General features: G+C 43.7%; 1 protein-coding gene across 7 annotated transcripts in view; it reads right to left on the bottom strand.

Moving 5' to 3' along the window:
* The window catches only part of ARHGAP19 (Rho GTPase activating protein 19), an 80,085-nt gene that overhangs the window by 38,249 nt on the left and 27,017 nt on the right, over window positions 1–14,819 (bottom strand). For 3 of the 7 annotated variants that reach the window (XM_033187229.1, XM_033187252.1, XM_033187219.1), the window contains exons 2-6: window positions 11,296–11,561; window positions 10,256–10,336; window positions 8,556–8,765; window positions 3,699–3,925; window positions 270–356 (exon numbers count right to left, since the gene is read on the bottom strand). In XM_033187229.1, coding sequence (XP_033043120.1) covers window positions 270–356; window positions 3,699–3,925; window positions 8,556–8,765; window positions 10,256–10,336; window positions 11,296–11,561 — 871 coding nt within the window. The remainder of the gene's footprint in view (window positions 1–269; window positions 357–3,698; window positions 3,926–8,555; window positions 8,766–10,255; window positions 10,337–11,295; window positions 11,562–14,819) is intronic. The other 4 variants (XM_033187259.1, XM_033187221.1, XM_033187245.1 and 1 more) reach the window with 3 other exon arrangements.

The raw sequence follows: 14,819 nt of genomic DNA, 5'->3' as shown, positions 1-14,819 counted from the left end.
AGCTGCCACATGTGCTTCCTTTGCGAAAAAGGAAGAATGGCTCAGAGGGTGGAGCCAGTTACCCAAAGGATCCAGCCCTACTCAGCCTCCTATTCCTATTCCTTTCCACCGTAGTGGTTGTTATCCCTGGGTTTTGCCACTGCCCATTCTGGTTTGCAATCCCATTCAGGACCTTTTTTTCATTTAGTCATCTTTATAGCCCCACTTAGGATCCCACCTTGCTCCATTTTCTTTGTCCTGTTACCAACCAAATGCTATCCCTTACCTACCTTAAAAAGTTTCTGGGAGTGTTTAATCATAAAAGTCATCCCACTGTTTAACTTTGTGATATTCTCCTGAAGGTCATTTGCAGTGACCTATTCAGAGGAAAAGAAACCAAACAATAGGCATTAAGAGCTGGAAAGTAGTACTTACCAATAAGCTTGTTCTTTCTTTTTTTTTTTTTTTTTTTTCTTTGAGACGGAGTCTTGCTCTGTCGCCAGGCTGGAGTGCAGTGGCGCGGTCTCAGCTCAGTGCAACCTCGGCCTCCTGGGTTCAAGCGATTCTCCTGCCTCAGCCTCCCAAGTAGCTGGGATTATAGGCATGCGCCACTACACCCAGCTAATTTTTCTATTTTTAGTAGAGATGGGGTTTCACCATGTTAGCCAGGCTGGTCTTGAACTCCTGACCTCGTGATCTGCCTGCCTTGGCCTCCCAAAGTGCTGGGATTGCAGGCGTGAGCCATCGTGCCTGGCCAGCTTGTTCTTTCAAATGTATGAAGTTTCTATCCCTAACCTAGGTGCCTCTAATACAATGTTTAATTCTGGAAAGACTTTTTGGTTCAGCAGGATATGACATAATCTAGAAAAACAATGTGTCCCTGAAGTGATGAGGAAATCCCTGAAAACCAATTTTCATTTCCTAATTCTGCTTGAAAATTAGACATGTAAGCAAAATTGGCAAAGAAAATCTAGTCTAGGATGACTGGGCACAGTGGCGCACACCTGTAATCCCAGCACTTTGGGAGGCCGAGGCTGGAGGATCACGACGTCAGGAGATCAAGACCATCCTGGCTAACATGGTGAAACCCCCGTCTCTACTAAAAAATACAAAAAAATTACCCGGGCCTGGTGGCGGGCGCCTGTAGTCCCAGCTACTCGGGAGGCTGAGGCAGGAGAATGGCGTGACCCAGGAGGCGGAGCTTGCAGTGAGCCGAGATTGCACCACTGCACTCCAACCTGGGTGACAGAGTCAGAATCCGTCTCAAAAAAAAAAGAAAAAGAAAAAAGAAAATCTAGTCTAGGATTCAAAATGGGCAAAAAAACCAGAATCTGTTCCAGCCATCAAGGACACCACTGCCTCTTTAGAAAACTAGAGTTTCTCCAAAGACAAAAGAGAATGGTCACTACTGATACCAAAGGTGACATCTGTTTCTTAAAAACACAGTAAAATTGTCATTGATTTCCTTCCTTTGTTTCTCCTGTCTTTTTTAAATACTTCAGTAACTCTACTATCCCAAAGCCCTCATTTTCAACATGTATCTTTGTTACTCTGTTTGCTTTTAAATATTTTTTTTTTTAGAGATAGGGTCTCGCTTTTGGCACCCAGGTTGGAGTACAGTGGTGCAATCATAACTCACTGCAGCTGCAAACTCCTTGGCTCAAGCGATCCTTCCACTTCAGCCTCCCAAGCAGCTAGGAGCATAGGCATGTGCCACGACACCCAGCTTATGTGTCTTTTCCTTTTGTAGAGACAAGGTCTTGAGGTCTCACTGTGCTACCCAGGCTGGTCTCAACCTCCTGGCCTCAAGCAATCCTCCTACCTCAGCCTCCCAAAGTGCTGTGATTATAGGCGTAAGCCACCACTTCTTTTTATAACCACAGTTTACTCACTGCTTTTCTATATAGTCTTGGTTAGCTAGTTCTAAAATTCCTTCATTATGAGTCTTGATCTCCTTAATATAGACAAATGTTAATGTGTCTTCTTCTTCCCTACTCACCCCCAGAAGCTCTTCCTGGCCCAGAACTTTATTATTTTTTCACTAGTTATTTGTTAAGTAAAATGTTTCCCACAATCTCTCTCCTTTACCTTCCTTTTCTCATTTCTTATAATCTCAAAAATTTTTTATAAATTACTATAACCTATTTCTATTATCTTCCCAACAGCCTTGTGGGGTAAGTAGTAAAGCTATTACAGTATATCCTCACTTAAGGCGTCAATAGGTTCTTGGAAACTATGACGTTAAGTGCACCGACATACAGCAGGTCCTCGAATAACATCATTTTCTTCAACATCTTTTCATTATAACATTGATGAGAAAACTAATTTGTTTTGTTATAGGTTATTTTGATTAAAGTTTCAGTTTCCAAGAACCTATCAACAATGTTAATAGGTTGAGGACTTACTGTATTATGCCCAGTTTACAAAGGAAAAGCCTACGCATAGAAAAGGCAAAAGACTAAACAAACAAAAAATGGCTTGTAGACAGCTGCTTTAAAAAAAAAAAAAAAGTAAAAGGCCAGGCGCGGTGGCTCATGCCTATAATCCCAGAACTTCAAGAGGCAGCAGCGCTCATGCCTATAATCCCAGAACTTCAAGAGGCAGCGGCAGGTGGATCACCTGAGGTCAGTAGTTCGAGACCAGCCTGGCCAACATGGCAAAAGCCTGTCTCTACCAAAAATAGAAAAATACAAATATTAACTAGGCATGGTGGCGCACGCCTGTAGTCCCAGCTACTTGGGAGGCTGAGGCAGGCGAATCGCTTGAACCTAGGAGGCAGAGATTGCAGCAAGCTGAGGTTACACCACTGCACTCCAGCCTGGGCAACAGAGCAAGACTCTGTCTCAAAAAAAGGTAGAAGACATAGGTAACATCGCTGGTGTTTGGCTTCCAACCCACCTATCCTGGCTCACAACTCCATCACGTAGTAAAACCATATTAGAAGTGGGCAGGAGTATAAGCTATGTACCTCCAGGTCAGGAAGTTGTTTAAAAGACTTTAGATGAGGCTGCAGTGAGCAGTGATTGCGTTACTCCCCTCCAGCGTGGGCGACAGAATAAGACCCTATCTCAAAAAAATAGAGAAAAAGACTTCAGAGAATTTATTTCTCTGTGTTTTTATCCCTCAGGCATTAAAAAAAAGAGAGAGAGAATGAGTTTATTTCTCATGTAAGTCACTGAGAAGACCATGGTCTCCATAATAAGAAGCAAGTTCAGCTTCATCCAAGAAGACTATATATACAGGAAATAGAAAAGTTAGGACAAGGCAGGATTGCTCTAAGTTTCATCTCATCTATAAATCCATAAGCTTGGTGACATTATCCCATAAGATCATACAGCTCTATTCTAATTTTATAACATTCGATCTTCAGAAGCTAATTTAATTTCCCAAGAAGCCTTTCCTGTTAAGGATTCCACACTAAACAGCCAAAATGAATATTCTAGTTTATTCAGTAGCTACAATTTCCCACTAAGAGTTTCCACTAATACAATACAATGCCATGTAGGTTTATCAGAGATTGATTTATAAGTGAAGTTAGCAGGAATTGGCCCTCTCAGGTCTGATGACTCTTCAGTGAACTAATAAATAAAGTAAGTTCCCAACCTCATAAAGCTGAAGGCTAGACCTTGGACTCCTGATAATCTCACCAACGTACAGCTATAGAATGAGGCCCAGCCCAAGAAAACCAAGCAATCTTTACTCTTCCCGTCAACACTCACATTTTTTGGCCACAGGACATGGGGTGCAAACATAAGGGCAAGATTATAGGCTGACATCTTGTTCTTGTCTTGTTTCTTTGCTGTCTGGTATAGGAGATCAAGCAATAACTTCAGCAAATTACGATTAGGAGGAGGGAGAATGAGGAAGAGCAACTGGAGAGCCTCAATTTGCCGGTCCTTGTCTGGTATATTGGTCTTGTTTCCTTTATCATCAAACTGCATCAAATCTTGAGGACAAAAGAGAATTTGCAAAGCGGGGAGAAATATCAGCAAGAAAAATCAGTGCTTTCACCATTATCCTTCCCTCAACTCCATCAAAGAAAGGGAGAAAAAAGATTCAAGCCGAAACATCATTCAAAGATTACAGCAAAACATAACAACAAAATAATGTCAATGCAATTCAACAATAAAAAGACCAAAAAAATGTTTGTTTGTTTGTTTGAGACGGAGTCTTCCTCTGTCACTCAGGCTGGAGTGCAGTGACACACTCTCAGCTCACTGCAACCTCTGCCTCCCGGGTTCAAGTGATTCTCCTGCCTCAGCCTCCCGAGTAGCTGGGACTACAGGCACCCGCCACCACGCCCAGCTAATTTTTTGTATTTTTAGTAGACATGGGGTTTTGCCGTGTTAGCCAGGATGGTCTTGATCTCCTGACCTTGTGATCTGCCCACCTCAGCCTCCCAAAGTGCTGGGATTACAGGTGTGAGCCACCACACCCGGCCAAAATTTTTTTTAATGTGTACAGGATTTGAATAGACATTCCTTCAGAAAGTATATAAGTGGCCAATAAGGCTTTGTATGCTCAGTATCATTAGCCATCAAGAAACTATAAATCAAAACCACAGTGACATACTACTTATACCCACTACAATGGCTATAACTACAAACAGATTGACAAAAATGTTGGCAAAGATGTAGAGAGAATTAAACCCTCCCATATTGCTGGTGGGAATATAAAATGGTATAACCACCTGGAAAACATTTTGGCAGTTCCTCAAAAAGTGAGAGTTACCATTTGACCAAGAAATTCAATTCCTAGGTATATACTTAAGAGAAATAAACACATATCCAAATCAGGTGCAGTGGCACACGCCTGTAACCCCAGCACTTTGGGAAGCCAATGTGGGCAGATCGCTTGAGCCCAGGAGTTCGAGACTAGCCTGGGCAACATGGCGAAACCCCACCTCTATATAAAAATTTTAAAAAAAAGATCCACACATGCCTTTCATAATGCCACTCACTCCACTTCTCCCCACTCAGATATTTTACAGCTAAAAGAAAAATGAGGCCGGGCGCGGTGGCTCAAGCCTGTAATCCCAGCACTTTGGGAGGCCGAGACGGGCGGATCACGAGGTCAGGAGATCGAGACCATCCTGGCTAACACGGTGAAACCCCGTCTCTACTAAAAATACAAAAACTAGCCGGGCGAGGTGGCAGGCGCCTGTAGTCCCAGCTACTCGGGAGGCTGAGGCAGGAGAATGGCGTAAACCCGGGAGGCAGAGCTTGCAGTGAGCTGAGATCCGGCCACTGCACTCCAGTCCGGGCGACAGAGCGAGACGCTGCCTCAAAAAAAAAAAAAATAAAGAAAGAAAGAAAAATGAGAGTGAAAAATGAGAATAAATATGTCCTTATTCACAAGCTGCTCCTTATAACAGGCAGCTCCCAACGGAGTTAGAATTATTGGTTCTTCTCTAACAGACTAAAAAGGTTATCAATGAAAACAGTCCCCTGGATAACGAGAATTTCAAAGGACACTAATAATCATTTGAGTACAACTCATACAGACGTAAAAATGATTACAGTGTGTTATTTAAGCTGTTTAACCTCAATAATTCCAGGTTTAGGAAAGGCAGGTAACATTGCTACAAAATGTTCCCTGTTAATATGAAACTGAAAACAAAAATTCTTTCCAGTTATCAGCAAGGCATATGAAAGGCTACAACTGTGCCACGCCTCAGTATGTTCTCAAAGAACATTCAATCACGGGGTGGTAAAAGGGAGAATTTCAAATATTGCACTAAATGAATGAACTGAACTGGAAAGCAAACAAAACAAGCATCTTTCATGTTAACACTTATAAAAGAATATTTTCCAGGCCGGGCGTGGTGGCTCAAGCCTGTAATCCCAGCACTTTGGGAGGCCGAGACGGGCGGATCACGAGGTCAGGAGATCGAGACCATCCTGGCTAACACGGTGAAACCCCGTCTCTACTAAAAATACAAAAAAAGGAGCCGGGCGAGGTGGCGGGCGCCTGTAGTCCCAGCTACTCAGGAGGCTGAGGCAGGAGAATGGCGTGAACCCGGGGGGCAGAGCTTGCAGTGAGCTGAGATCCGGCCACTGCACTCCAGTTCGGGCGACAGAGCAAGACTCCGTCTCAAAAAAAAAAAAAAAAAAAAAGAATATTTTCCAAATATTTTTCAAAGGTCTAACATCTTTATTTCTCCCCAAAATAATTGTAAAATTATATAACATTCTAGTAATATTTACTCATTGCATCATTGGGATTGCTACTAAAAGTGCTAAAAAGGCCGGGCGCGGTGGCTCAAGCCTGTAATCCCAGCACTTTGGGAGGCCGAGACGGGCGGATCACGAGGTCAGGAGATCGAGACCATCCTGGCTAACACGGTGAAACCCCGTCTCTACTAAAAATACAAAAAACTAGCCGGGCGACGTGGCGGGCGCCTGTAGTCCCAGCTACTCGGGAGGCTGAGGCAGGAGAATGGCGGAAACCCGGGAGGCGGAGCTTGCAGTGAGCTGAGATCCGGCCACTGCACTCCAGCCTGGGCGACAGAGCGAGACTCCGAAGTGCTAAAAAAAAAAAAAAAACTAATCATATTAGATTTTTTTAATTCAAAACTTGTTTCTTTTTTTTTTCTTGAGACAGAGTCTTGCTCTGTCCCCCAGGCTGGAGTGCAGTGGTGCGATCTCCGCTCACTGCAAGCTCTGCTCTCCTGCCTCAGCCTGCAGAGTAGCTGGGACTATACAGGTGGCCACCACCACGCCCAGCTAATTTTTTGTATTTTCAGTAGAGATGGGTTTTCACCATGTTAGCCAGGATGGTCTCGATCTCCTGACCTCATGATCTGCCCACCTCAGCCTCCCAAAGTGCTGAGATTACAGGCGTGAGTCACCGCGCCAGGCCAACACTTGTTTCTTTAAGTAGTAAAAATTATTCAAAAAGGAAAAAACCTTATATTTCTTTTCCATATAATTAGAAGAAACAGGAAAAATACTCAGGGGCAGAAAACTAAGCAACTGCAGTAATGGATATTGATGCTGTGAACACTTAGAGCCCATAGCAGCATAACAGACATGCAATTTAAGAATGAATTCCCTGCCCCATGGATAGAAAGGAGTATGAAGAAACTATTAATGAGCTGAAAATGGAACATTCTTCAAGATACAGTAAGTGAAAAAAGCAAACCACAGAACCATGTGTATAACCTGTTACATAAAAATAGGAGAAAAGGAATATACATACTTGGGAATACACAAAATATCTCTGGAAGGATACTTTAGAAATCAATAACACTGGTCCGGGGGTTGCAGCTCATGCCTGCAATCCTAGCACTTTGGGAGACTGAGCAGGGAGGATCACTTGAAGCCAGGAGTTTGAGACCAGCCTGGGGAACAGGTTTTCTTTTTTTAAAAGAAAAAAAAATTTTTTTAATCAGTAACACTGATTGTTTCTGAGAAGAACTGGGTCTTGGGGAACAAGTGTAGGAGAGAAGGCTCTTACTGTATATTATTTGAATCATCTGAATTTTGAACTATGTGTTTCTATTCAGAAAACAAATAATTTTTTTAAAAAATAAATTTCCTTGGCTGGGCGTGGTAGCTCACACCTGTAATGCCAGCACTTTGGGAGGCTGAGGAGGGCAGATCACAAGGTCAAGAGATCAAGACCATCCTGGCCAACATGGTGAAATCCCATCTGTACTAAAAATACAAAAATTAGCTGGGTGTGGTGGCGGGCACCTGTAATCCCAGCTACTCGGGAGGCTGAAACAGGAGAATCACTTGAACCCGGGAGGCGGAGGTTGCAGTGAGCCGAGATCGCACCATTACACTCCAGCCTGGTGAGAGAGCGAGACTCCGTCTCAAAAAAAAAAAAAAAATTTTTTTTCAAGAGTAGAGATGTCCTCAACTGAGGCATAGAAATACTGAGCAAAAACCCCAAACCAAGGCAAATACCGAACCTGTAAACCTGTAAACCTCTGAAATATATGAATCAATCCAATGAAAAGCATATATTTATTAAGCAACTAAAACGGATTGGGCACAGTGGCCTACGCCTATAATCCCAGCACCTCAGGAGGCCAAGGTGGGCAGATCGCTTGAGCCCAGGAGTTTGAGCCTCGGCAACATGGCGAAACCCAGTGTCTACAAAAAGTACAAAAAATTTGCCAGGCGTGATGCCGCATGCCTATAGTCCCAGCTACTTAGGAGGCTGAGGTGGCAGGCTCACCTGAGCCTGGGAGTCAAGGCTGCAGTGAGCCAAGGTTGCACCACTGCACTCCAGCCTAGGTGACAGAGTGAGATCCTGTTTCCAACTATAATGTTCAACACACTACTCGAGAATCTATCAGAGATTCAAAAATAAATAAAACTCAGACCATATATTACTACCAGCTCCTTATCTCAATACAAAGCTTATTTATCAAGAAAGCCATTCGATTAAAATTAAATTTAACTAGCCAATACCTTTGAGTACCCAGAGAAGTCCAGCAACAACACGAAGTCTTAACCAATATTAATAGAAGTATTTCTGTGGGTCACAAGCAACAGAAAATTCCTAGGAACTTTACTAAATTTAAAGAAATGTATTTACATCTCCTTCTTACTTCCTATACTCACCAGCGATTTTAAGGTGTGCGTTGAAATGTTTATGTGTCAGCAGAGGCTCCGGCAACTCTCCTAGAAACATCTTCAGCAAAGTGGCAACATCATTTGAGTGAAACTCCCCTGATTCCAAGTCAATGTCAGTTCCATTATTGAGAGCATCCCTTAAAATTTGCTGTCGGACACTATTACCTGGTACTCTAAACAAACCCTCTACTCGTAAGTCTGTTTAGCATAAAAGAAAGCAGAGGACAGGCAAAAAGGAAGCAGAAATATTATGATTAAAATACACAGTCTAAAGACTACACTTCAAAGACCTTTTACAAAGCCTTTCAAGTAAGTTTTTGCCTTTTTTCATCAGTGTAGTTTAGAACCTACAGACCTCCTGAGGAGACATATCTGAACGCCCCTGGACACTTGGAGATCTTCCAAACTAAAGGTAGTCCTCCCAGGAGTCATTCAATCTCCTGAGGTATGTACAGACAATCTGAATTTAACCCAATCGATGGTCAGGATTAGCTTGAAAAATAAATTTTTAAAAAGCCAAATCTCGGCCGGGCGCGGTGGCTCAAGCCTGTAATCCCAGCACTTTGGGAGGCCGAGACGGGCGGATCACGAGGTCAGGAGATCGAGACCATCCTGGCTAACACGGTGAAACCCTGTCTCTACTTAAAAATACAAAAAACTAGCCGGGCGACGGGGTGGGCGCCTGTAGTCCCAGCTACTTGGGAGACTGAGGCAGGAGAATGGAGTAAACCCGGGAGGCGGAGCTTGCAGTGAGCTGAGATCCGGCCACTGCACTCCAGCCTGGGTGGCAGAGCAAGACTCCGTCTCAAAAAAAAAAAAAAAAAGCCAAATCTCCCTAAAGACCTCTTCTTGTTTATCCCAGACTTCATTTTGAGGGGCTACATACATCTGTGGATGTTTGTGGCTCTTATAAACTATTTTCCCAGCCCAGAATGAATCGAGTCTCTGTACTGCTCCAGGAATTAGAACTCTAATGTGTCAAATTCCTAAGAGATTCCCAGAAGCTTTAGGGTCATCCCAACTATTCATCCCTAGGCCAGGCGCAATAGCTCATGCCTATAATCTCAACACTTTGGGAGGCCTAGGCGGGTGAATCACTTGAGCACAGTTCAAGACAAGCCTAGGCAATATGGCAAAACCCCATCTCTACAAAAAACTACAAAAAGTAGCCGGGTGTGGTGGTGCAAGCTTGTGATCCCAGTTACTAGGGAGGCCGAGGTGGGAGAATCACCTGAGCCTGGAAGGTCAAGGCTGCAGTGAGCCAAGATCGCACCACTGCACCCCAGCCTGGGTGACAGAATGAGACCTTGTCTCAAAAAAAAAAAAAAAAAAGTAAAGAGTGTGTTTTAAGCATAGAATTCTGGAGAAAAAAGGTATCATGCTCTCTTAAATAAATGCAACAATTCTTTAGGGACAACATATTTTTCCAGAAGAAATGTCTCTCTGAGGCAAGAGGTAAATGTGACTTCATAGACACGGTCTAATTTATATACACTTTGAGAGTATAAAGCAAATGAATATGAGATGAAGTTTGAAAGGACATATATTTAAAAACATGCCACCTGAAATTAACACTGGTTAGTTCCTTTGATGGTTAATTGGCACCTACTAACTCAAGGCAGTTAGCTCTCAACAGAAAACAGAATTCTTCATTAAACAAAGAACGATAAAATTTCAAGTAGTCTTACTTTTGTGTAGATATTCAATCAGTTGATATATCTGGGCAATGCCTTCCTCTGTCAGTGGGGACCCAAATATCACTCCTTTTTCTGAAAAACCATACGATATGACAGGGCTGTATTTCACACAAATAGTACAAAATCATCATACTTAAAACCACTCAAGCATCCTATTTTACAATTCAGCAAGCGTTTTCACATGGTCAGTAAACAAAAACCTTAGAACTGGAAGTGCACCAGAAAATGCAAGCAGGATAACTCTCAATCAGCTTTCTCCAAGTTCAATATTAGACTGTAGGTTCTTTGAAGGCAAATACCATCTTCTTTTTTAAGTAAGAAGCATATATCTAGTAAGTAAGAAGGAGATATCTAGCATGTTAGTATTTAATTTAACAAACAAACAGAAAGCCAGGCATGGTGGCTCACACCTGTAATCCCCACGCTTTGGGAGGCTGAGGTGGGAGGACTGCTTGAAGCCAGGAGTTTGAGACCAGCCTGGGCAACATAGTGAGACCCCATTTCTACAAAAAATAGAAAACAGTCAGGCATGGCGTCATACATCTGTAGTCCCAGCTACTGGGAGCTGAGACAGAAGGATAGATTGAGCCCAGGAATTCAAGGCTGCAGTGAGGTATGACACCACTGCACTCCAACATCGGCAACAGAGTGAGACCCCATCCCTGAAAAAAAAGAAAATCCAAGCTTTCTGTTCTATAGTCTCTAGCTATGTAACTATGGTTTTTTAAAGATCATTTTCACATATTAATAGGGCACGAAAATCAAGATGCCCCTGATAACTACCTAAGTTAATCATGTCATCATCTCTCAGGGACTGAAAATATTTGCTTTAGTTTAATTATTTACTTATCTAGATAGTTTTTACAATTTGTATTACAATTACTTAAGGTGTTACTACTTATAAAAACTGAAAAAAACGGCCAAAAAAAAGCTCTAAGTTAATAGCAACTCTTCAGTGAATGTGTAGATGTCGAGAGAGAAGCCCAGGGAGCAGCTGAGGCCTGCCCACCCTTCACAGACACATCTCCTACCCTTTCGCTTGAGAGACATGAGAGACCGGAAGAATCCTGACGCTGGGCCGGCCCCGCCAGGCAACTTAAGGTCCACTTCCCCCATCAGCTGAGCCAACTCAGTTCCAGGTAAATCGATGAGCCTTGTGATATTGCTGACCACCAACTCAGTGAAAACCTCAGGTTTCTCATGTCGGAGTTTCTCCACAAAAAAGTCAGGATTAAAGATAATGGGCTGACCTCGAAGGGAAGAATCATTGCAGATCACAAAACCGCAGATGGCATCACTGAAAAACACAGAAGAAAATCTTTTGGGACATGATTTTTGTATGTTTCTTATGCACTACTCATTGGGTTACTTGGTCCTGACTCCACGCAAAGGCAGAGGTTTCCTTATAGTCTGCTTCCTTTAACTGAGCCAGATGCCCTTGAACACTGTTCCTTATAACCACAAAGCCTCACAGAGGGGAAGGCATTTACAGGTACACAAAACGGTAATTAATTCCGCTTTTCCCATGTCCACAAATAGGTTTTACTTTAAAATCCTTCAATTCTGGATGCCTCTGACCCATCTATCATCATCTAAGTCCAACCTCTGCTCAGACAGGTTCTTCTCTCTAGGGCTCCCGATCTTAGCTGGGTCTCCACTCCTACATTACATTGGGCTATACTCCTGGCAAAGCTCCTTTGAATCTCAGAAATATTTTCTTCCCTGTTCTTTGTTTCCCAATGCCTACTTTACCCCTGTATTAGTTCATTTTCATACTGCTATGAAGAAATACCCAAGACTGGGTAATTTATAAAGAAAAAGAGCTTTAATGGACTCACAGTTCCACATGACTGGGGAGGCCTCACAATCATGGCAGAAGGCGAAGGAGGAACAAAGGCACATCTTACATGGTAGCATGTTGGGAACAGGCACCAAAATCCGGCCATAAACTGGCCCCAAAACTGGCCATAAACAAAATCTCTGCAGCACGGTGACATGTTCACGATAGCCATGACGCCCATGCTGGAAGATTATGGGTCTACTGGAATGAGAGCAAGGAACCCCTGGCCCACCCAGGGTGGAAAACCCCTTAAAGGCATTCTTAAAACCACAAACAATAGCAAGCACGATCTGTGCCTTAAGGCCATGCTCCTGCTGCAGATAATTAGCCAAACCCATTCCTTTATTTCGGCCCATCCTTTTGTTTCCCGTAAGGAATACTTTTAGTTAATCTATAATCTATAAAAACAATGCTTATCACTGGCTTACTATTAATAAATACATGGGTAAATCTCTGTTCAGGGCTCTCAACTCTGAAGGCTGTGAGACCCCTGATTTCCCACTTCACACCTCTATATTTCTGTGTGTGTGTCTTTAATTCCTCTAGCACTGCTGGGTTAGGGTCTCACCGACCAAGCTGGTCTCAGCAAGTTGTGGGGCCCGAATCCAGGTCAAAAGGTCGCCGGAGCGACGGTTGGAGAACATGGAAAACTAAGCTGGAGAACACCCGAAGTACTCTTAAAGCAATCCCCCTGGTGATTAAGAAGGGAAGCTCGGAAGCATCAGGGTAACAATGGGACAAGTGTGGGCTCTGGTTCGTTCCACCATGGAACCTTTTCACATTAATGATGAGGAGGAAGGAGAGTATAATGAAGTAACAGAAGAGGTTACAGAGCAGGTTTGTTTGCCAGCTAAAGCTAAAGCATCAAAGGAGGGAGAGGTTCATCCCTACCTTTCTGTATCCCCTCATTATTATTTTGAAGAAAAAGAGTGGCCTGACCCTCCAGATCTTTCTTTTCCAGAGGACACTGGGCGAAAAGTAGTTGCCCCAGTGACTGTTCGAGCAGCGCCTCGAGCAACTGCTCTTAGTTCTATTCAGGCAAGAATTCAGCAAGCTAGAGGAGAGGGTGATATAGAGGCTTGGCAGTTCCCTGTTAGAATACACCCCCCAGAAAAACAGGCAAATATTATAGCTACATTTGAGCCTTCTCCTTTTAAATCACTCAAAGAATTTTTTTTTTTTTTTTTTTTTTTTTTTTTGAGGCGGTGTCTCGCTCTGTCGCCCGGACTGGAGTGCAGTAGCCGGATCTCAGCTCACTGCAAGCTCCGCCTCCCGGGTTCACGCCATTCTCCTGCCTCAGCCTCCCGAGCAGCTGGGACTACAGGCGCCCACCACCTCGCCCAGCTAGTTTTTTGTATTTTTAGTAGAGACGGGGTTTCACCGTGTTAGCCAGGATGGTCTCGATCTCCTGACCTCGTGATCCGCCCGTCTCAGCCTCCCAAAGTGCTGGGATTACAGGCTTGAGCCACCGCGCCTGGCCCACTCAAAGAATTTAAACAAGCTATAAATCAGTATGGACCAGGTTCTCCTTTTGTAATGGGACTGTTAAAGGATGTTGCTGTTTCCAGTCGCACGATTCCTACTGACTGGGATGCTCTTACTCGAGCTTGTCTAACTCCTGCTCAGTTCTTACAATTTAAAACTTGGTGGGCAGATGAAGCTTCCATTCAGGCTGCTCGAAATGCCCAGGCCCAACATCAAATTAATATAACTGCAGACCAACTTTTGGGGTTGGCAGCTGGGCTGGTTTACATGCACAGCTGGTCATGCAGGATGATGCCATACAACAGCTTAGGGGAGTGTACATTAGAGCTTCGGAAAAAAATCACTTCAGGTGGAGAACAATATCCTTCCTTCACTGCTACAAAACAGGGATCAAGAGACCCACACATTGATTTTATAGCTCGGATACAGGAGTATCTTAAACAGATGATTGCAGATTCGGCTGCTCAGAATATAGTGTTGCAGTTATTAGCTTTCGACAATGCTAATCCCGATTGCCAGGCTGCTCTGCGACCTATCAGAGGGAAAGCACATTTAGTTGATTATATCAAGGCCTGTGATGGTATCGGAGGTAATCTGCATAAAGCTACTTTGTTGGCACAGGCAATGGTAAGACTGAGAGTGGATAAAGGAAATACTCTGTTTCCTGGAGCTTGTTTTAACTGTGGGAAGCATGGTCATACTAAAAAAGAATGTAGAAAAAATCAGCAAGTCAAGTCACCCAATAGGGGAAAAAAGAATACTGAGACTGAAATATGTCCAAAATGTAAAAAAGGAAAACACTGAGCTAATCAGTGTCACTCTAAGTTTGATAAAGAAGGGAACCCTAGGCCGGGTACAGTGGTTCACACCTGTAATCCCAGCACTTTGGGAGGCCGAGACGGGCAGATCACGAGCTCAGGAGATCGAGACCATCCTGACTAACATGGTGAAACCCCATCTCTACTAAAAATACAAAAAATTAGCCGGGCGTGGTGGCAGGCACCTGTAGTCCCAGCTACTTGGGAGGCTGAGGCAGGAGAATGGCGTGAACCCAGGAGGCAGAGATTGCAGTGAGCCGAGATCGCACCACTGCACTCCAGTCTGGGCAACGAGCGAGACTCCGTCTCAAAAAAAAAAAAAAAAAAGGAAGGAACCCAATTTCAGGAAACGCCATGAAGGGCCCGTCCCAGGCCCCATTCTAAACCGAGGCATTTCCAGCTCAGGCCATTC

Source organism: Trachypithecus francoisi, unplaced genomic scaffold (genome assembly GCF_009764315.1).
Source record: "Trachypithecus francoisi isolate TF-2019V2 unplaced genomic scaffold, Tfra_2.0 Contig01579, whole genome shotgun sequence".
Classification (NCBI taxonomy): domain Eukaryota; kingdom Metazoa; phylum Chordata; class Mammalia; order Primates; family Cercopithecidae; genus Trachypithecus; species Trachypithecus francoisi.
Note: the sequence above shows the minus strand (reverse complement) of the source record. Positions and strands in the feature narration are given on the sequence as shown.